At 40.2% G+C, this 22,273-nt stretch overlaps 1 protein-coding gene across 23 annotated transcripts in view; it reads left to right on the forward strand.

Annotated features, from left to right (window-relative positions):
• macf1a (microtubule actin crosslinking factor 1a) overlaps nucleotides 1–22,042 on the forward strand; it is a 173,130-nt gene extending 151,088 nt beyond the window's left edge. For 11 of the 23 annotated variants that reach the window (XM_056257615.1, XM_056257616.1, XM_056257618.1 and 8 more), the window contains 34 exons: nucleotides 995–1,222; nucleotides 1,466–1,684; nucleotides 1,802–2,005; nucleotides 3,123–3,348; nucleotides 3,443–3,669; nucleotides 4,202–4,324; nucleotides 4,419–4,520; nucleotides 4,607–4,708; nucleotides 4,791–4,964; nucleotides 6,815–6,970; nucleotides 7,060–7,257; nucleotides 7,506–7,634; nucleotides 8,034–8,216; nucleotides 8,356–8,511; nucleotides 8,729–8,935; nucleotides 9,020–9,139; nucleotides 9,231–9,400; nucleotides 9,487–9,646; nucleotides 10,004–10,198; nucleotides 10,283–10,555; nucleotides 10,676–10,864; nucleotides 10,974–11,085; nucleotides 11,184–11,338; nucleotides 11,429–11,591; nucleotides 11,678–11,832; nucleotides 11,914–11,988; nucleotides 12,766–12,783; nucleotides 13,794–13,911; nucleotides 14,332–14,394; nucleotides 15,078–15,110; nucleotides 16,805–17,016; nucleotides 18,638–18,751; nucleotides 19,148–19,253; nucleotides 20,433–22,042. In XM_056257615.1, coding sequence (XP_056113590.1) covers nucleotides 995–1,222; nucleotides 1,466–1,684; nucleotides 1,802–2,005; nucleotides 3,123–3,348; nucleotides 3,443–3,669; nucleotides 4,202–4,324; nucleotides 4,419–4,520; nucleotides 4,607–4,708; nucleotides 4,791–4,964; nucleotides 6,815–6,970; nucleotides 7,060–7,257; nucleotides 7,506–7,634; nucleotides 8,034–8,216; nucleotides 8,356–8,511; nucleotides 8,729–8,935; nucleotides 9,020–9,139; nucleotides 9,231–9,400; nucleotides 9,487–9,646; nucleotides 10,004–10,198; nucleotides 10,283–10,555; nucleotides 10,676–10,864; nucleotides 10,974–11,085; nucleotides 11,184–11,338; nucleotides 11,429–11,591; nucleotides 11,678–11,832; nucleotides 11,914–11,988; nucleotides 12,766–12,783; nucleotides 13,794–13,911; nucleotides 14,332–14,394; nucleotides 15,078–15,110; nucleotides 16,805–17,016; nucleotides 18,638–18,751; nucleotides 19,148–19,253; nucleotides 20,433–20,671 — 5,304 coding nt within the window. In that variant the 3' untranslated portion in view covers nucleotides 20,672–22,042. The remainder of the gene's footprint in view (nucleotides 1–994; nucleotides 1,223–1,465; nucleotides 1,685–1,801; nucleotides 2,006–3,122; nucleotides 3,349–3,442; nucleotides 3,670–4,201; nucleotides 4,325–4,418; nucleotides 4,521–4,606; nucleotides 4,709–4,790; nucleotides 4,965–6,814; nucleotides 6,971–7,059; nucleotides 7,258–7,505; nucleotides 7,635–8,033; nucleotides 8,217–8,355; nucleotides 8,512–8,728; nucleotides 8,936–9,019; nucleotides 9,140–9,230; nucleotides 9,401–9,486; nucleotides 9,647–10,003; nucleotides 10,199–10,282; nucleotides 10,556–10,675; nucleotides 10,865–10,973; nucleotides 11,086–11,183; nucleotides 11,339–11,428; nucleotides 11,592–11,677; nucleotides 11,833–11,913; nucleotides 11,989–12,765; nucleotides 12,784–13,793; nucleotides 13,912–14,331; nucleotides 14,395–15,077; nucleotides 15,111–16,804; nucleotides 17,017–18,637; nucleotides 18,752–19,147; nucleotides 19,254–20,432) is intronic. The other 12 variants (XM_056257625.1, XM_056257624.1, XM_056257610.1 and 9 more) reach the window with 6 other exon arrangements.
• Nucleotides 22,043–22,273: the final 231 nt, after the last annotated feature.

Here is a 22,273-nt window from a genome sequence, read left to right on the forward strand (position 1 = left end):
TTCATTAAGGGAGTAGTTCACTTTAAAATGAAAATTACCCCATGATTTACTCTCAAACCTTTTTGAGCTTCATACTGATGGTTGCAATTCACTGCCATTATCAACCTCGGAAGCATCAGGGTGTTAATTAATATAAGATTGTATTCGTCTGAAAGAAGAAAGTCATATACACCTAGGATGGCTTGAGGGTGAGTAAATCATGGGGTCATTTTAATTTTAAAGATAACTACTCCTTTAACACAGAACCAAAACTTAAAACTTTAAGATTATTCTTTCCCTGCCTGGCTTGCAATTTTTTTTTAGGAAATTCAAATAAAGTTTTATGTAATATTTATATATTGTAATATGTCTTTTTATTTTTTAAATAATATAACCAAATATATACATTCTTATAATAAATTGTACAAATGTATTGTATTATATTCTATATATACTATTATATATGTATTGTTTAGGCTATTTATACTATTATATACCATTGAGGAATTTTAACCAAAGTATATTACAAACTTTACATGAACACCCTAAAGAATCATACCAACTTGTGAAAAAATGGGCATCCGATTACCCCTTTAAGATTATTCTTGTCCTTTTTACAATTATATAACATTTAAAAATAGTATAACAAAATATTAATTATAATAAATGTAATAATAAAATTTATAATAAATATATATATATATATATATATATATATATATACATAAACTATTGCTTAAGGATTATTCTTATTATTCTTTGCAAACATTGGTATTTTCTTTTAGAAAGTAGTTTTATCTTATTTTTTATAATATTCAATTTAATTGCTTATTGTTTTCATTCTATTTTAAAATGTTATTACATAAAAGCAACACTTGTACAATGTTATTATAAATATGTAACATAAATTGTTGCTTTAGTAATATTTGATTTAAGACGCTGTGTCCATGTTGCTTACTTGAATTTGTAAATATTTTTGTCACACTACTTTTTTGGCGGTGTGTTATTGTTTCAGTATGAAGAGGCAGTCGATGCGGAGCTGACCTGGGTTGGAGAGACAGAGAGGAAGTTAGCGTCTCTGGGGCCTCTGAGTCTGGAGCCCGATGTGACTGTGACACAGCTCCAGGTGCAGAGAGCCTTTAACATTGACATCATCCGTCACAAAGACACCGTGGACCAACTTCTTAAGACACGAGAGGACATCCTAGAGAGCTGCAGTGAACAGCAGAGAGAGGCTCTGAAGGTTAGAGACAAAAAAAAGAAGAAAGAGAGGGAGGGAGGGGGCAGAGTAATCCATATACTGTAATTAATCTTCAGCGAAAGGTTAGATTAGGAAAATTGAATTGATGTGACTCATGCATTTTCCGGTGGAGATTTGATTTGTTGAGTCATGTTTGGGAAAAACAACAGTGCAAACTTGTTTTTCAGTCTCTCAAAAGACTAATTTGGTTGACCCTCTAAAACCTCTTTCCTTTTCCTCCTGTAGATGAAGACGGACTCTTTAAGTGCTCGTTATGAAGCAGTAAATCAGAGTCATGCTGAGCGCTTCTCAGCTCTGGAGCAGGCTCAGGTGCTGGTGGCTCGTTTCTGGGAGACACATGAGGAACTTGAACCCTGGCTGGGCGAGACCGAGACTCTGATTGCCCAGCTACCCCTTCCCGCCATCGACACAGAGGCACTCAGACAACAGCAAGAACAGATGAGGGTAACTGGGCTTTGTGCAGATGAAGGACTTGAGTCCCTTTTGCTTCTTTGTGGTTATAGACATGGGTTAAGACGCTCAAAACTGACACATGACATGTTTCATACGTTTTCTGTCTAGCTTCTGAGAGAGTCCATCTCTGAGCACAAGCCACACATAGACAAACTGCTAAAGATCGGCCCACAGCTGGCAGAATTGAGTGCCCAGGAAGGAGCAACATTGAGACAACGTTTTAATGAAGCAGAGAGACGTTACATCAGAATCAAAGAAGACGTCAAAAGTAGAGCCACAGCACTGGATGAAGCAGTGTCACAATCTGTCCAGGTATTTGCTCCAAAATGTTAGCATGCTTACTTTGGACTGCTGCCCAGCTTGTCATCTATTTAAGAGTTACAGCTCACAGTTCAGCATTATATAGCACAGTATCAACAAATTTTGTCATCATCATATCTTCTATTACATTTAGTTCATTTAAGCTATTTTAAATGACATCACTTTTAATTAACCATTGTTTCGCACTAAGTCCATTTTTTTTTTGTAAATAACAACTGACATCAGCTGCATTTTGGCTGAATGTTTGTTATCGATTCTTCCTGCTGGCCTGTTGCATGCTGTTGAATTAACGCATTGTACTGTTTCTCCACCTCCATCCCTTCAAACTCCACTGTACTGTGACTCCACCTGTCCCACCCCTGTGCCCCATATCCTGTCACCCTCTCCTTTCCATTCCTGTATCCCCTAAACTTCCCCCATTCCTGCTTGCAAATCTCCCCTTGCCTATTCCCTCCACCTCTCCCTCCCATGTCCGTTTGGTCCATCCGTCCACCCATCACTCATGTTTGTGGATGTGCTGTGTGTGTCCATCCCTCCATCATCACTGCTCTCTGCATCACCCTCAGCTGGTAGAGGTAAGCACACCATCACCTGCTGATTTAAACTCTGATATAACGTGTGTTTTGGATTGAGAATCAGGAATTTTCAGTAATTGTTAAAAAATCGAAATACTTTATATAATTCTGATGAAACAGGTGTGTGATATGGACTAGTTTTAGTTTACATCAGTTGACCTAAAGGCAGTGTCTTGTTAGTATATGGCAAGTACAAGAAGATGGGCAAATATTAAATATACATTTTGATTCCTTATTTCTTATTCTAAACATAATCGGATACTGCATATTTTGCCTTAGAATAATAGATTTCTGACACCTTCCATTCCCTACACCCATGCTCAATTTTAAGAAAAAAAAAAAAAAAAAAAATTCCACTTTAAGAACAGCAGCATACACTTTTCAGTTCTTGTATTTCTTATTTAGCTTCAACATCCTCTGCCCTTTTGCATGTGGCCGGGATAAATCTTCCCTCCTCCATATGCCTGGTCCTTCTCCTGTTACTTTAATGTGCTGTATTTGTTTTGATTGTCATCTTCTTTCTCTCCATTCAGTTCCATGATAAAATGGACCCTCTGTTGGAGACTCTGGAAGGGGCAGTCCAGCGCTTGCGGCTGCCCCCTCCAGTGGCCGCTGAGGTGGAAAAGATCCGGGAACAACTGACAGAGCACCGGGCTACAGGACTAGAGCTGGACAAACTCCTGCCGTCTTTCAGCGCCCTGTGTACCCGAGGAGAAGAGCTCATCAGCCGAGCCCCACACGATGATCCTGCCGCACAGGGTAAAGATCTTTGATCTGAAATGATGCTATATGGCTGTATAAAATACTCCATTCTATAGGTTTTGATAAATCTGTATTCTGTTCCCATCCTCAGCGGTGCGTTCACGACTCTTGCGTCTGCGCTCTCTGTGGGATGAAATCAGGCAGAGGGCGGAGGAAAGAGAAGGTAAACTCCAGGATGTGTTAGATCTCGCCGGAAAGTTCTGGGCTGACATGGGCGCTCTGCTGAGCACGCTCCGTGACTCTCAGGACATCGTGAAAGAGCTGGAGGACCCGGGGGTGGATCCCTCACTCATAAAACAACAAATAGAGGCAGCAGAGGTCAGTCCGACAAAAGAGATGGATGTCTTTTTCTTAGGTTAAAATCAGTTTTCACCAAGGATGTACAAAAACGAAATATTTTCAAAAACGACAAGTCAGTAGGTTGCCTGAACAGCTAGTCCACTAATCAGTCTCAAGGAAGATCTAGATCAGGTGGGGGGGGGGCTAACTAGGGGGCCTCGTATTATGTATGTATGTATATATTTTTATTTTTTTAAATTCAATAACTGCTGTTTTTAATTGAAGAACAAATTAACTTCTGAAATCACACAATGAATCGTGGTTAATTTAATATATTAATATATAATAATATAATTTTTTTTTTAAAACAAGCAGCTATAAAGGAAAAGAACCAATGGTATTAGATGGATGACTAGTCAACCATTTTAACCCATCCTTACTTATAACCCAAAATGTGTGTAATAATGTGTCCAATTTTATAAAACAGTCCTTGAGTAGATCGAACTACATAATGTTGTGTCAAGACAAAGATCTCAAGAGAATGAGGTCATGATGTTTTTATCTCACACAGGCCATTAAGGCAGAGACAGATGGGCTGAGGGAAGAGCTGGAGATCGTACAAACTCTTGGAGCTGACCTCATCTTTGCCTGTGGAGAGACAGAGAAACCAGAGGTCAAGAAAACCATTGATGAGGTAAGAGGGTAGAAGGATAATAAGACATGTGGGGAATGCCCCTCTTCACTCAAATTTAAACAAAATATCTCCATGTTGTTGATTTGACACACAGATGAATGCCGCCTGGGAAGGTTTGAACCGCACGTGGAGAGAGAGAATGGAGAGACTTGAAGAGGCCATGACGGACTCTGTGCAGTACCAGGATGCTCTTCAGGTTATTATTTCTCTGTTGGTACAGCAAAATCTGCCCTGATTGGTCAAGCCAACTTTGTGTTCACATTCATCACTTTGTCTCCTCAGGGCATGTTTGACTACTTGGACAACGCTGTCATCAAATTGTGTGACATGCCAGCTGTGGGGACAGACCTCAGCACTGTCAAACAACAGATAGAGGAGCTCAAGGTTTGAATCAGACCTTATCTACTCTTATCTCTCAAATTGCTTTGAGAAAAGGATTGACCCTTTTTCTTTGTACATGACACAGCAATATAAAGTTGAGGTGTACCAGCAGCAGATTGACATGGAGAAGCTTAGTCACCAAGGAGAGCTGCTGCTCAGGAAAGTGAGCGACCAAACAGACCGAGACATGATTCAAGAGCCTCTCACTGAGCTACGCCACCTGTGGGACAACCTGGTGGACAAAATCACAATCAGACAGGTGAGGAAAGAGAGACAGTTTTCTTATCTCTGACAACTTTTGCATTTACTAACAAATTACAAAAACAGATTATTCAGACTCGGATGAGACATTATAAAATGCAGATAAATGCACACATATGACCTCAGTTTAATGATCCAAATGCTCCTTAAAACAGCCTACAGTTAAGCTAATGAATTATTATTTAATTCTTAAATTGTTGTTATTATTAATAATAATACAATATTTCACTTGTAAGCCCGTCTAAATCGGTCCAATGGCGGTTTCCGATAGAACGGGTGAAGGTCTCTGCGCGTTACTGTCTTTCCGCGTGGCAAAGTAATTTGATTACAATTAACCTTTTATCTGACTCCATTTTATTAGGACTTCGAATTTAGGTTAGAATGCCAATTGGTCCATGGTAATTTATATAATACTTTAGCAGCACATTTGATTATTCTTTTCAACTTTTTACCCGTTCATATTAGGAAGCTATGTCGCTTTGAGGTCCTCACGCCTTCTGTTTAACGCGGGTCTCATGATCACAAGTTCGTCAGTTTGGTCACTAAACAGAGTTAATTGGCTATATACCTGAGATGGTCGCATTCACGCTTACTCAATCAAAGATACTTTTGGTATAGCCCCCCATGGAATTGCATACACTTGAATTTAACGTAACGTTTACTTCAGGCAGAGGTATGGCCACTACTACAGATATAAGTCGACCAACATTACTTCTCTTATAATAGCTTTGGATTGGCCATGCCGTGGTTTCCCACGTACACTTATCTAAAGTAACATTAAATTAAAACAGAGGGTAAGACACACCCAAATATAGGTTGCTCAAGCAGCATTTTTGCTGTCCTAAACGGAAATTCACTCCTTGTCTTTGCAAACCAAGTACACTTGAATTAGTGCCAAATATTAGTCGTCATTAATCTGACGCAGACTTTGCGGTAACTTACGAATCCATTTAATCCACTTGGGAAAACAATTTCAGATTTAGTCAGAATAAAATCAAATGTAACAATTTATTATGTCAGGGAAATGTATCATGCCAATTTCATAATCAGTTCAAAGATAATCAATATAATAACATAAAATACTCAGAGATAAAGAGTAAAAGATTTAGGCTAAACCCGACATTTAGAAAAATACATAATGCTGAAGTCTTTGAGGTCCTTCAACATTATGGGCTGATCTGAGTTACAGAATCGCCCTTCTCTTGTTGCATTTCTTTATGTAGACAGAAACTTCACATGGAAACATTTGCTAACAATGGGAATTTGCATTCAGAGTTTACACCTTTTGGGCGCAGAATGCCATTTGCCTGGAAGACACACCCTCCTCTGTGTGCAAGTTATCTCTAAACTCTTAAGAACTTTATTATCTTTTGGTTTACTTTGGGAATTAGACACTTGTACCAGTCGCACTGAGACATTTCAAATGATACCAAACATGTATAATACTGTATGATAATTATTCACATTAAACCATATAGATTTTTGGGTGAATGTCTGGTGGTCTCAGCGTGAGAGAGAGAGAGAACATGGGGGAGGTGATTGACTCGGGGATGCTAGTTTCTCAAGAGAGAGTCAAATATTAATTTCGTGAAAGGTCCTTTGTCTTCTCGGGGAGTGGTCTTTCCTCAACCAGACTGCCCGGCATTTTCTAATTTCTCAATTCTTACAAACTGATTATTGAAATTAGGTCTTGGAATTGTAAAATGGAGTATGACAATAATACTACTAAGTTAATTTAAATTCAATCAAAAAACTCTGAAAACATTGTTGCGTAGTTACTGCATTTTAGAGGGCAGACATGAAAGGCTCTTACTCTTGATTGTTTTGATTCTGTCTTCTCTCTACCAGCACAAACTGGAGGGTGCGCTCTTGGCTCTAGGTCAGTTCCAGCATGCTCTCTCTGAGCTGCAGTCTTGGCTCAGTCACACGCACGCCACACTGGACACCCAGCGACCCATCAGCTCTGACCCCAAGGCCATCGAAATTGAGCTGGCTAAGCATCATGTACGTCACATTGGGCCTCATTTTTATGTACTCTACTTTTGTTATCTCCATTTTAAAGCAAATTCCTTTAATCAAGCTGCCCTTTGTAGGTTTTAAGAAACGATGTGCTGTCCCATCGGGCCACTGTGGAGACAGTGAACAGAGCGGGCTCTGAGCTGCTGGAGTCCAGTCCTGGAGACGAAATCAACCACCTGAGAGACCAGCTGGATGAGCTCAACCGTAGCTGGAAGAACCTTCTGCTGAAGACTGATGAGAGGCAGAAGCTTTTGGAAGCTGCCCTGCAACAGGTGCTCTAGATATTACTACATCATTATACAGAGAGATCTAATTGAATGCACCAATAAAAAACAAGTACATCTGCATATGTTTGTAGCTTGAAATACATTGTTTTCAGTGGATTATGTTAAAGTCGATTCAATAAAATGGTTGCAGTTTGGAGGGTTGCTGTGCATGGAGAATGGTTCTCTTTAATGTTGTAGTACAGGTGTCGGATCAATTAGCTCATTGTCTTTACCCTGCATGGTTTCTGTGTCAGGCGGAGGGTTTCCATGGAGAGTTGGAGGAGTTTCTGCAGTGGCTCAGACGCACAGAGAGTCAGCTGTCCGCTGCCAAACCCACAGGTGGCCTGCCTGAGACTGCCAGAGAGCAGCTGCAGCAACACATGGTACGCTAAATGAGTTCACCTCTAGTCCACCCATTAGAGATCAAACCAGCCTCAAACATACAACTTCTTATAACAATTTCAAATTATAGGAAATAGTTGTACATTTTTATTTATTTATTCATTTATTTAGCATTCTTTGGAAATCACAAAAATGTACATTACATGTTAAATACTGCATTTGCATTCTATTTTGCGCTTTTGCCATTTTTATTAGTTTTTGATTTTTTTATCTCTATTTGGATTTAATTTATTTTTATTTTAATCAGTTACCAAGGCAACAGTATTTAAGTTTTTCATTTTATTTTATTTCAGCTTTATTTTAATTAATGAAAATAGTTTTAGTTAACAATGACAATGTTTGTTGACTAATCAACTTATCTTCCTCTGTCCCGTTTATAGGAGCTCCAGGCTCAGTTGACCCACAGGGGTGAGCAGTATCATCGACTGCTGGATAAGGGAGAGTCCATTCTTCTGGCCAGAGGAGGGGAGGATGCTGGACCTGGTACCACCCAGACCCAACAGAACCTGGCCTTGCTAACGAACAAGTGGGCCAGTTTCAATGCCAAAATGGATGACAGAAGGGTGAGGGAACCAAAGACTGATTTATGACCTTATTCATGTTTAAAAAGCGGTTTCTTTAATTTATTAACAGGTTCATGAAATATCTTATTCTGCCTTCCAATCCTAATCTTTCTGTCTCTGCGTCCATCTCTTTTCACAGGGTAAACTGGAGGAAGCGGTCTCATTGGCGACAGGATTCCAATCCTCCCTCCAGGACACCATTAACTGGCTGACACAGGCAGAGCAGACTCTCAACATGGCTCAGCCACCCAGTCTCATTCTCGACACTGTCCTATTCCAGATAGATGAGCACAAGGTTGGTAGAAAATGTGGTTTACTTAGTTTTGTTTGTTCAATATTTATATCTGAAATAAATGGCACTTTCAAAAACCTTAAAAAAAAATCTTAAAGACCCCAAACATTTGAACGGTATTATATATATTTTTTGCTTTTGATGTTCCTGTTTATTTAAAATACCTTCACAATTGAATACTTTTGGGAAACTTGAGTCCTTATCTTGTCTTGTATTTCAGGTCTTTGTGAATGAGGTGAACACTCACAGAGAGCAGGTTCTGGCTCTAGAGAAAGCTGGCTCTCAGCTGCGATTTGCCAGTCTCAAACAGGATGTGGTTCTCATCAAGAACCTGCTGCTCAGCGTACAGGCCCGCTGGGACAAACTTGTGCAGAGATCACTAGACAGAGGACGCCACCTCGATGAGGCCCGCAAGAGAGCCAAACAGGTACTGTTTGGTTTACTTTACTCTGTCTGTTGCTCTGATCATACCTCTCTTCATCTCTGATGTTGGCAATCTTCTCTTGTCTAGTTTCATGAGGCCTGGAGGAAGCTGACAGACTGGTTGGAGGAAGCAGAGAGCAGACTGGACTCTGAACTGGAAATCTCTAATGAACCTGACAAGATTAAAATCCAACTGGCCAAACATAAGGTACAGCATTGCTGCATTAAAGAGTTTTGTGAAGCTGAAAACTTCAAGCCTTATCTCTTATGCCCATTATCTTTTAATCACTGTACTTTAGGATTTCCAGAAGTCTCTTGGCTCCAAGCAGCCAGTGTATGACACCACAGTGCGCTCTGGGAAGGCCATGAGAGACAAGGCCACACTGCCGTCAGACACACAAAAACTGGATCATTTGTTGGGCGAGGTCCGTGACAAATGGGACACGGTGTGTGGAAAGAGCGTGGAGAGGTGAGAAGGACTGGAATTACCCATTTGGAATATGATTGGATGTAGAATGAAGTGAAACAAATAATTTGAGATGTTTTTCTTCTCAGGCAACACAAGTTGGAGGAAGCCCTCTTGTTCTCAGGTCAGTTCGCTGAGGCTCTCCAGGCACTTGTTGACTGGCTGTATCGTGTGGAACCTCAGCTTGCAGAGGACCAGCCTGTCCATGGAGATCTGGATCTCGTTTCCAACCTCATGGATTCTCATAAGGTACTAATAGGGTGATTCTTAGGAAATCTTGGTTTTAAAGATGACATGAAATTTGAAGACTAACTACAAATTTCATTTGTAGGCATTAATTGTGCTAATTCATTTCAAATCAATTTAAGACCTTTTTAAACATATTTTCCAAAACGTTTTTTATATATATATATATAAAAATGAGATCTTTTAGTGTGGTCCTTGAAACCCAAAATATAATGTTTGAAAAGTCCTGGAATTTCATTGCATAGTATACATGAACCCTGCATTATTGACGCAGTGAGGCTTGAATGAGACTCTTACTAGGAAAGCCATTACTGAGTAGGACAGTTTCTTAGTGATAGTGCTGTATTTATTGTTCCTCAGGTCTTCCAGAAGGAGCTGGGGAAAAGGACCAGTAGTGTGCAGGCTCTGAAGCGGTCCGCCCGAGAGCTGATGGAGACGGGCCGGGACGACACCGCCTGGGTCAAAGTTCAACTGCAGGAGCTTAGCAACCGCTGGGAAACAGTCTGTGCCCTGTCCGTTATAAAACAGACTCGCCTCCAGCAGGCTCTCAAACAGGTACGTCTGACCGTTCTTTGAACGAAACCAAGAGCAGTGTTAATATTTTCTTCTGACTATCTCTTTTTCTCTCTCTTTCTGCAGGCAGAGGAGTTCCGCACAGCTGTTCAGATGTTGCTGGAGTGGCTGTCAGAGGCGGAGCAAACATTGCGTTTCCGTGGCGTCCTGCCAGAGGAGGTGGAGACTCTGCAGGTGCTACTGCACACGCACCGAGATTTCATGCAGACGGTGGAAGAGAAGAGAGTGGATGTGAATAAAGCTGCTGGCATGGGCGAAGCCATTCTAGCTGTGTGCCACCCAGACTGCATCACCACCATCAAACACTGGAACACCATCATCAGAGCTCGCTTTGAAGAGGTGAGAACTGAGAAAAATCTAAACTGTGGCATCAGAAGCCTGTCTAGGCAAATAGTTAGACAAATAAGTGTCAAGCATAATATAATAGGTCTGAAATGCTTATGATTGTTTGCTGTACAGGTGCTGACATGGGCCAAACAGCATGAGCAGCGCTTGGAGACGGCTCTGGCTGAATTGCTCAACAATGCTTCACTACTGGAGGAGCTGTTGTCATGGCTACAGTGGGCAGAGACCACACTGGTGCAGCGTGATACTGAACCACTCCCGCAGGACATCCCTCAACTGAAGACACTCATCACAGAGCATCAGGTTAGTTGGGACACAATCATTTGTTCATATTCTGTCACTCAGTCTTTTAATATTAATTGCATTGTTTAGTGCTGAGATGGTTCTTAGTATTTTTGTTTTCTTCTATCAGGTGTTTATGGAAGAGATGACCCGAAAACAGCCTGATGTTGACAAAGTTACAAAGACATACAAGAGGAAACCAGCAGAACATCCCAGCAGTCTGTCAGACAGGAGAGGGGCCCGTAAGAAACTTTATCCTCAGCTGCTCAGCTAAACTAATATAGCGCATAACTTGCTGAGTATACAATTCTGAACATATTTTTCTGTGCCCTTCTTACAGGGAAACACCAGCAGCAGCAGCAACAACAGCATTCGGTACAGGTAACCGGTGGTAACCCTCGCCTCACCCAGCTCTGCTCTCGCTGGCAACAGGTGTGGCTGCTCGCACTCGATCGCCAGCGAAAGCTCAATGATGCCCTCGACAGACTAGAAGAGGTACTGCATCTATTTTACATATACTTTTTTAATTTTACTCTGTGTACTAAAATCTTATCAGTAGAAGTAATGACCCTTCTCCACCTTTAGCTTAAAGAGTTTGCCAACTTTGACTTTGATGTGTGGAGGAAGAAATACATGCGCTGGATGAACCACAAGAAGTCTCGCGTCATGGACTTCTTCAGACGCATCGACAAGGACCAGGATGGAAAAATCACACGCCAGGAGTTTATCGATGGCATCTTGGCATCAAGTACGGGCGCATGTACTTGCCTGTAATCTTGCCAGTTTCATGAGCCTTTATTTTAACGCCAGTTTACCTATATACTTTGTTTGCAGAGTTCCCAACCAGCAAGCTGGAGATGACTGCTGTTGCTGATATCTTTGACCGTGATTGTGATGGCTACATCGACTACTATGAATTTGTAGCTGCTTTGCACCCCAACAAAGATGCTTACAGACCCACAACAGATGCTGATAAAATCGAGGATGAGGTATGGACGATGACAAGAAATTAATTTTGTGGGTTTGGCATCATGTAGTTTTGAATAAAATCCATTTTTTTTGTATCCCAGGTCACCAGACAAGTGGCTCAATGCAAATGTGCCAAGAGGTTTCAGGTGGAGCAGATCGGAGAGAACAAGTACAGGGTGAGAGTCTGGAGCCCAATAGTACTTGTCAAGCTAGAATTCAAGTCTAGATGTTTTAACACATTTAATATGACATTATAAATGACAATGGCACTGCTATGTTATCATCGCACCTCCTCATTCAGACCATCCCTAAGCTTGCCATTATAATATTACGACTCTAACCAGCATCGCACTCTTTCAATTACGTCAGTATGACTTGGCCATTTTGGAATAAAGGTGCATTGGCAGTTTTGTGTTTGTACGCAATACCACCATAACACTTAACAGCAACATCCGTATGCTGTGTGTGCTTCTCACCACCCAACTAATGATCTACCCATTGTTCTAGCAATTGCAGTCATGGTCAGTGGGTGGTCTTTCATACCCCAACATCATTATCCAGTGCGGTTAATGATCTTTGACAAGAGTGTTTACTAACTTGTTGCATTGCACAGGCTACAGATCCACGATGCTAACTCCACATCCTGATGTTTGTCCATCTTTGTCTATCTCTTTACTACTACACCTGCTGTGCTGTCCTCATTGTGTTTGTTTTTAAGCAACCATTCACAAGCACTCATAGCAACAAATCACCATGCTTCCCATGGGCATTTCCTCCATTGTATGCTGTTTTAGTTATTTCATACTTTTAGGAATAGTTAATAGGACATGAATCATTATACCAACAAAAAAGGTCAATGTGTGTGTATGTCTTTATGTGTTATTTCACTCTCTTTTTTTCTTTTTCTTTCTTTTTGTTTTATTCCTCCTCCATGTGCACCGGACTTATTGTAGTTCTTCCTTGGGAATCAGGTAAAGTGAGCGGTGTGTTTGTAACATGTCCTCTGAAATCTGTTGCCTCTGCACAGTTCCCACAAGCTTTTTCAGACAGCCAGATCTAAATCAGTACTGGACAGTTTCTGCATGGACTAGCTAAGAATTCCCTGTGGACAGCCCACATTCTTGGCTGCTGTCTGAAATGGGGATTTCTTTAGTCTCTTCCTGCTTACTCAGCGGGCATTTCCTGTCTGAGAGACAAAAATTGCAGTGCTAATGCCAAAATATTAAATGTTTATATACGCCCTCCAAATCCAGTGGCAGATTTCAAAGGTTCAGCTTACGTGTTGTGGTTGGGATGTGCTTGTTTTTTTTTTATTGAAAATAATTTATCATGATCAGGAAATGATTCTGATTTACAGGCCCTTCTCTATTATGATGTTAGGGTTTTTTGGGCTTTTGGTGGAGGAAAATTATCCAGTGGCTGATTTCTTGAAAATAAACCTTCAACCAAAGCAATTCTTTGAAGTAAAAAAGGACAACCGATCAGGGAAAAAATTCCAGAGAATTGCTGTGGTGTGGTGTTTATTGTAGAGATGGGATTTGAGCTGGGCAAGCTCTAACAAAAATCATGTCGATCTTAAAAAATGTGGCTTGCTGCATGTTGCAGTGTGATTTCCTTTGATTTGCCTGGTGCTTCAGAATATAATTAGTATAATTAACTAATTTGAATGTGATCTTAAAGGAATGGTTCACCCATTGTACTTCACATTACTTACTCAATCTCGTGTCATTCCAAACTTCAGTGTTGTTTTTTATGTGGAACAAAGATATTATATACATGCAGATCGCTGTATGGAAAAGACAAATTCGTAAAAATTCTTTAAAACATACCAGGTTTGGAACAACATGAGTAGAATTTTAATTTGTGGGTGAACTATCCCTTTAAGAGACATTATAAATGTATAATCCTTTATCTGTCTGTCTGTCCTCTTCCCTCTCTTATCCATGTTCGTTCCTCTCCACTCTTCCTCCTCTTTCCTCAGTTCGGAGACTCACAGCAGCTGCGTCTTGTGCGAATCCTGCGCAGTACAGTCATGGTTCGTGTTGGAGGTGGCTGGATGGCGCTGGATGAATTCTTGGTGAAGAACGACCCTTGTCGAGGTAAGTCCCACACAACAGCTGGAGGAAACTTACTCCTTACGTACATGGAAAAGAGGTTTCCAGAAACACTGACAGACAGTTCACACAGCATTATTCTTATTACTCTCATTAGTCTTATTCATAATCTTCATCATCTTTCACTCTTGTATTTATTCTCTTCAATGAGTTTCTCATCTTTTCAGTACTATCTGAGTTCACTTTCATCTCATCTTCCATCACTTCCCCATTACTTCCTGACCTCTTTTCCACGGTGGTTATTTTTATATGCATGGCCTACACATTTGGCCCATTCTTTCTCTCTTTCTCCCTGTCATCCTCCTATTTTTATTTGATACAATTGTAGTGCATGGTGCATGTTCCTTAGGTCTCTCCCTCCCTCTTTCTCTGCCCCGTCCCCTATCTCTCGTTCTCTCTCCCCAGTGCAACATCCAGGGCTAAAAATCCTGCGTTCTGACTCCAGCAGCTCCATATCATCTCGCATAGGTTGGGTTTTCTCTCTCCTTCTCGTTCGGATTTTCTTCTTTTTCACTCGTTTGGTTTCCCCTCTCTTTGCCTCTGTTTCACTCACACTTTGTTTGGTTCTTTGTTGCTTTGCTGTGCTTTGCTGACCGTGACACTGATCTAACCCTCACGCCTGGAGCTCATTACGAACCAATTGTGCTTTGAGATTTCTGGCTCAGCCATTTACATCACTTCCTGCATTTTGATTTAAAATACTACTTAACGCATACAGTATTTATATTCCAAAAATTGTGTTTGTAGACAGTTTATTCCCTTTTGTTGCAAAGCAAGAGGTCTTAACGGACAAGTTCACCCAAAAATTTTAATTCTCATGTCGTTCTGAACACGTATTACTTTTTTTTGTAGAACATAAAAGAAGATATTTTGAATAATGTTTATGCTGCTCTTTTCCAAGTAAATGGGGACTGGAAGAAACGCTAGGTTTAATGTAAATAATGTTAGACACAAACCAATTTGAGGTGATTGTCTTCTGCTAAATATCTCCTTTTGGAAAATCGTACATGTTTGGTACGACTTGAAGGTGAGTAAAGTAAATGATGAATTTTGGTTTTTGAGTGAACTATCCCTTTCAACAGAACGTGAGTGTGTGTATGACTCTTTCTGTGTGAATGCGTGTTTTTCATGTTGTCTCTTGTGTCTCTCAGTGACGGTTACTCCTGGCTATTTCTGCTGCAGAGGTACCTCATTCTCTCTCCTTTCTCACCTCTTAACTCCTTTCCTGTTTGACTACATCTGTCTGTCTATTCCATTCTGAGCCTCTAAACCTTTTCGTCCAGCTTCGGATCCATCCCATCACTGCTGTGTCTTAGTATGTGTGGCGTGTGCGAGAGCTTAAGGACTATGTGAGGTCTATGTGTCCGCTAGCATCATGCTAACCATTCAAACCAGGCTTGGCCAGGCCTGGGCTCGATTCCTTTCATGTGTGTCCTGGATGAATATTGCAAATGAAAAAGCATCCAGAACCAGGGTGTGGCCAGGCTTGGGGTTTCTAATATTGTTTGAAGCAACTCTTAAAGAGCAATTACTCATGGAGAAATGGATTACAGGCCCCACCTGCTTTGAGGGGAGGAAATTATATGGTGTGGTAGTTATCAACTGCTCTGCTCTTACTGGGTTTGATGGAAAAGTGAGTGTCATGCAGTGTTGGGGAAGCTACTTTGAAACAGTAGCTTGCCAAGCTAAAAGCTACTTAAAATTGAAAGGAGTTGAACTACAGTCAAGCTGCACTTGTAAAAAACTACAAAATAACAACAAAAAGTATCTAAAAACACCGAAACTATTGAGAAGGGCAGGATCTTGTTAAATAACCACAGTGACCCTAAATGGTTTTTGTACACATCAGCCTCACTTAAAAATGTTTCGGTTTCTTTGCTTTGTATGACAATGTCAAAGCAAGTGGCATTTATTTTAAGAAAGATAGCACAAGCTTACTTTTCAAGCAAAATATATCACAAAAAATAAATGTATTAGATAATAAAGCAGCAGATACATTTGTTCATAATAATATATACTATCATAGTATTTTTTTATTTTTTGAATGATCTTTTTTTTTTTCTTTTTTTTTTTTAATTTAAAAATTTTGCTTATTATTTTACTTTCTAATATTTATATTTTAATTCATTTCAGCTTTATTTCAATGAATGAAAATCATTTTTTAATAGTTTAATTTTTTTAATAGGGACTTTGCACAATGAATTATCCAAACAAAACGAATCCCACTTCCCAATGCTACTTCAGAGAAAGGGGATAGTTTAAGAGAGTGTGTTTGATTGTCTCATTTTGCTTGTCTGTAAGGCTACGTGTTATGTTCCACTATAACGCTACTGAAAATGAATTGTCTGTGAATTTAGTTAGTTACTCCTCAACACTGATGTCTTGAAGGAATAACAGACAAATTCTGACCACAGCTACTGCTGCCATTGCACAGCCCTCTCTCTCTCTCTCTCTCTGGCTGCCCTGGTCTGTGTGTTTTGCAAGGGCTGCTGCGTTTTGTATCTGTTATTAAGAATGTTCTGTGAAGACTTGTGTTGGTTTTCAGTGTTTGCTAAAAGCATTATCAGGCATGACCCTCAGGTATCTGTCGACGCTGTTTATGCGTGTGCACTGGTTTACGTGGTGGGCTGAAGGAAGCTGTGCTTTTTTTTTTTTTATTGTTCTTGTTTTGAGGATGCTTGCTCAATGACTCACCGTTAACCCCCTGCATCGTGTCCACCACGTGCACTGACCGCTTTTTAAGTGGGTATACCGATCCCTCTGTCTGCATTGAGTCAAAGCAGTGGCCAGAGGAAGTGTTGAGTCTCCCCACTCGCACTGCTCACCACCTGACCATCGTGCCTTACAGCTTTCTTTCTCCTCCTTTCATTTACTGCAGCTCGTGGACGCACCAACCTGGAGCTTCGAGAGAAGTTCATTCTTCCAGAGGGAGCTACGCAGGGTCTGGCGGCCTTCCGGTCCCGGGGGCGTCGATCCAAACCTTCGTCGCGCACGGCCTCACCCACCCGCTCGTCTTCGTCGGCGTCGCACAGTGCCCACAGCTGCGCCTCTCTGCCCTCTGCACCCGCAACTCCCACAGCATCCTCAAGGGTGAGAGTCACCATATAACACTGCATAGGCTTATAATAACCCATACTTACTGTTTGTTGTGTCTTGTATACTAATGTCTTCATCAGAAATTAGAGGGTAACCTCAGTCTCAAAAAATGTTCTTGTTGTATCATACACTACTGTTCAAAAGTTTGGGGTCATTACGTTTTTTTTTTTTTACAAAATTAATAGTTTTTTCAGCAAGGATGCATTAAATTGATCAAAAGTGACATTAAATACTTGCAAAAATTCAGCTTTGAATAAATTACATTTTCAAAATGCATTGAAATAGTGTCATTTAATGTTAAATATTTAATTATTACAGTTTTTACTGTAAATTTGGTCAAATAAATGCAACCTTGCTGAGTATAAGCGATTTTTTAAAAACAGTGGAAATCTTACCAACCCCAAACTTTTAAACTGTAGTGTAAATTTAGTCACAATTTATCTAGATATACAGTTGTGCTTGTTTACAAGCATTTGTTTAGACACCATTTGCAGAATCTGTAATGATGTTTAGCATTTTACAAAAACAAGAGATAAAACCTTTAGATGTAAAAATCGGAAACCCTTGTTATCAGCTACACCAGTAGTCGTTAAGTGAACTGCAGCCAGCAACTTATTGCTTGTGCTCGCACGCGTAAAATACAAGAGACTGAACATGATTCAAGGCCCCATATACAAAGTTCTTTTTTGTTATTATCTTAAAAGTAAAACGAAGTTGGAAATAAGGTTTGGTAATAATGTCCTTTGTCTCTTAACATAACATCATCCTTCATTTCTGATTAATAATCATAGTCTGTTAATCATGGTTTGAATGTGTGTGATTGCTTGTGTTTTATGTTTTCAACTAAATTTTAAAGACTGAAAAGATAGATCTTAGAAAATATTCTCAGATTTAGTATAGAGCTTTTATAAGTTATAAATAAATTATGTTTTCAACATTAATAATAATAAGAAATGTTTCTTGAGCATCAAGTCAGCATATTAAAATGATAAAAGGATCATGTAACACTGAAGATTGATGCTGAGTAATGTTGCTGAAAATTCAGCTTTGCTTTTTTTTTATTGCAATGATATTTAACATAATTGCTGTTTTAATGTATTTTGAACAAATAAATGCAGCCTTGATGAGCATAATAGACTTCTTTGAAAAATCGTAACAAATCTGAGCCCAAACTTTTTAATGGTATTGTTATAAAAAATATATATATATATATATATATATATATATATATATAAACTTTATGCAATTACTTGGCAAGGCCGACGTATCAATCTTTCGCTAGTCTTTTTGGTGGATGGTTTCTCTTTGTGTCTGATTGTTGTTTCGGGGTCAGGACAAGATCACTATTGTCTCTGCATGTCAGAATCATATTGTCATCTGTGAAATTTTTATTTGTTCTTTGTCTTTTTGTCCCTCTCCCCTCCCTTGCTTGGAAAATGTGCCTTCCTCCCTGTTTGCGCTCATCTCCACCTACAAAAACACTACGCTCTGCTGTGCTGCATCGCCTCCCTCTACTTTACTCTTTTTCCGATTATCCTGGCTTCTTCCCACTGCTTTTTTTTTTTTTTTTTGCTACTCCGCTATTCCTTGTCCTTTTTGCTGCCGCATTTCCCAGTCCTCCCAATCCCAATCTCGTGACTATGCCAAGCCCTGGCTGGCACACAGTAAAACTCCAACTCCAACCAAGTGCCAGTCCTGCCCAGAGCACAGCCAGACCCCTGGGCATGAGGTAACACACTGCCCCCTCCCAGTGCCCTAGCACACTAACAATAAAAGCTTTAAGAGCGGCCTGATCTTAACACATGGGAAGCAACTGAGGTCGATGACCCAGAGAACAGTGCAGAAAATCTGTGACCTTATGCTGTGTAATCTCCAGTACAATATCAGGCAGAAAACATAGTTTGTCTTGAGGAAAAGATGCAATCAATTAATTTGCATAAACATTACTTAGGAATTATTCTGTTAAGCCATCTTATGTTATGACAATCGACAGATTCATCCATGTCATGGTAGAGCGTGGTCCAGTTATTTTTAATCAAATTTTCCCAGACTTATCTGTTAGGCTTATTATCTGTAGATACACAGGTAGATCTGCCATTTTGTAATAAACCTTCTCTCTTTACAGGGAGGCTCCACAACTAAACTGAAGAGACCAACTTTCCATTCCAGCCGTGGCTCCTTAACTGGTGAGAACGGTGGAACACCAACCGCTGCTAAACCTGGACGCTCCGGTACGAAACCCTGTACCGCTTCACTCTCTCACAACTGCAGCACAGTAGTTAAAGGGGACTTTTAAATCGATCTAATATCCAGTGTTGGTTCAAACAGACCCTTCAGGAAAATGTAGCTAATAACAAGTACTACTATACTGAAGCTATTTAGTGGGCAATATATTATATGTTAGTGCTTCAGCCAACAACATTTTATGATTCTTACACGTTTTGTTCAGTACAATTTTCACTAATTAACACAACACAACACAACTTTTATGAATTTTGAAGCCTAAATACAATCAACAGAAGCAAAAATCTAAATGTAGGCTATAAACAAACTGCACTATGGTCACATGACTTCAACATCACCATCACTAAGCTTCGGAAAAATCTTTATTTAAGATCTACAAGTTGGAAACTGAGTTAGAATAGTTTGCAAGAGCGCGAGTATAAGCACAACGCTGTAAAGATTAAACGAGTGAGTAGATGAGTTTACCTCTTCAGCGTGATGACATTTAATGTCCCAGAAAATCTTTGTAGTCCTATTTAGCCACTTGTTTGCAGCCACCTTTTTTAAGTCACATAAAAGCTTAAAAAAATCATGAGTGGGATATTACTGGTGTATTTTATGTCACAGAATAAAACGTGAAAATATCTTGAGCTTGTGTTCACCACAAACTTTACTTCAGTCATTTAACCAAAAACCCATACAAAAAAAAAAACACTCAATCGTGCAGCACACTATTATAAATGTGTAACTGTCCAATGGCATACTTTTACATTATTTTTGTCCAAGATATTAAATTCCGAACCTAGAAACCACAGAAGAGTGTAAATTAGTCAAAATATTGTGATGAAAAGCAGCATTTCAATATATCAATATGAAAAAGAAAAAAAAAACTTAATTGAAGCATCAAAACCAACCAATTTTCCAAAATTAATAAATTACGTTTTATAATGTTTCTTGCTTGTTTTTGTGCACAACACATACAGTATATTACATTCACCTCTGTGTTGGATAAACTAGCCAATTACTGGTTAGTTAGTAGCGTTGCTATTTTTAGATGGGTTTAGTAGATACTCCCAACACTACTAATATTACATTATTGTTTTTATGCGACTCTCCTTTATATTTGTAATACATCCTTATGTACTATATTACTGTACCCTTAAACTTCAATCGTCTTCTTTCATCAGACACCAAACGCACTCCGTCCTCGACGAGCGGCCCAGCCAGTCGCGCAGGGAGCCGCGCCGGGAGCCGAGCCAGCAGCCGAAGAGGCAGCGACGCTTCAGACACGTCTGAGCTCATGGAGACCCACTCGGCTTGCTCCGATACCTCAGACACCCCTCGCCGGCCTGGGGCCAAACCCTCCAAAATCCCCACCATCTCCAAGAAGACCCCTAGCCCCAAAACACCAGCGGGCAAGAAATGAAGTCTGTGACTGACTCTGAAGGTGGTTCTGATTTAACCAGCAGGAGGAGAACACAACACCGGACTCTCACCTCTCCAGCGCCCGCACACTGCTACACCACCCAGATTAATACCTACCATAATGCTGCCTTATTTGTGTTCTACATCATGTCCTTAATTTAACCGACATTCGTTTTCTTGAATGTGCGATGGAGAGCATCCTGTGTGAGCAGATATACACAGAGGGACATCAATTCTGCATCAGGGGTTTCCACTATTCATCACTATGAATATGCAACCGCCCGTCACTCTCCAAACCTCATCAGACATGCATGGTTGTCACTTTGGAGATGTTTGGTTGGACACACTCGCCCTCTCCAGATGTATACAGACCAGCTGGCCTCTCGCCCACAGGTGTCTGTACCACTGCTAACAAGAGGAAGTCAATTAAAAACTGAGACCTTTTCCTCCTCGGCACTTGGACTTTTTGGACTCTTGTGTGTGTGTGTGTGTGTGTGTGTGTGTGTGTGTGTATGTGTGTGGTAGTTCCTGTCATGGTAAATTAACGCAGTAATAAGGAGAGGAAGTGGAGGACGACACATATCTCAGCCTTGTGACGAGAAGACTAGATCCTTCACGTCACACGCGATCCTTTTAAAGGAGCCCCTATTGCACACAGCACACGAGTTTCATGCACTCGCACCCACAGTCTTCTTCGCAGTCTAGTCGTGTCCTTTTGTTACAGACATCATGTTACAGAGCTTTTCCACAGTATGCAAAAATGATTACAATTGTGAATGTTTGTTTCATGGTTAATTTATAATCTTGACGTTTTGTTTGTTTTCTAGAGTAAAGAGCTGTATTTATTTGTGATTGCAGTATCATATCAACTCTTGAGAATGACTAGTATTAACACAAGCGGAATCACTCTTCTCTTTGTTTTTGTACATCCGCTCCTGACGTAATGAATTGCTTTGACTGATCATTTCTGATGTTAACTGACCAGGAAGCTTACTGATTCCAATGGTGGCCTTTTTGCCGGTGACTACACACTTTAGATGACGTCAAAAGTGGCTTCCTACTCGTTCTTTCGTGAAGGAAGCGTCCTAAATAATGGATGATGGGGGCGGCTCGCGCAGCCCCCGTTAAAAACAGCGCTTTGAATCTTGTCTTTGACAAGCTGAAGTATATGAATACCTGAAGAAAGGTGATTTTTATTTATTTATTGTGTCATTTGGAGGGGGGTGAGGGCTATGAAAGGATCCACCTTTTGATTGTGTTACTCTTTTGACATGACTGAGAGAAACAGGGGTGCAATTGTGTATAAGTAAAGAAGCTATGATTATAAATCCTTTTTGTTCTCTTTTGTATTAAAACAATGCTTGCAGTACAACTGTCTGATTCTCGTGTTGTTAAGTGGCATGTGTGTGTGTGAGCGTGCAGGGATGCCACAGTTAACAGGAAATGGCACAGTAATTACAAGCAGTAGAGATAATGACACACCCCATTAAATCTTCAAAAAGGGACAAGCCTTTGGTGTGTGTGCAGTTTTGAACACTGCTCTTTTATATAAGATTTACAGTCATTTTGGAGTTCAAAAATGGCCCCACGAGCGAATAGAAGC

Source organism: Rhinichthys klamathensis, unplaced genomic scaffold (genome assembly GCF_029890125.1).
Source record: "Rhinichthys klamathensis goyatoka isolate OS25496 unplaced genomic scaffold, OSU_Roscu_1.1 h1tg000140l_1, whole genome shotgun sequence".
Classification (NCBI taxonomy): Eukaryota; Metazoa; Chordata; class Actinopteri; order Cypriniformes; family Leuciscidae; genus Rhinichthys; species Rhinichthys klamathensis.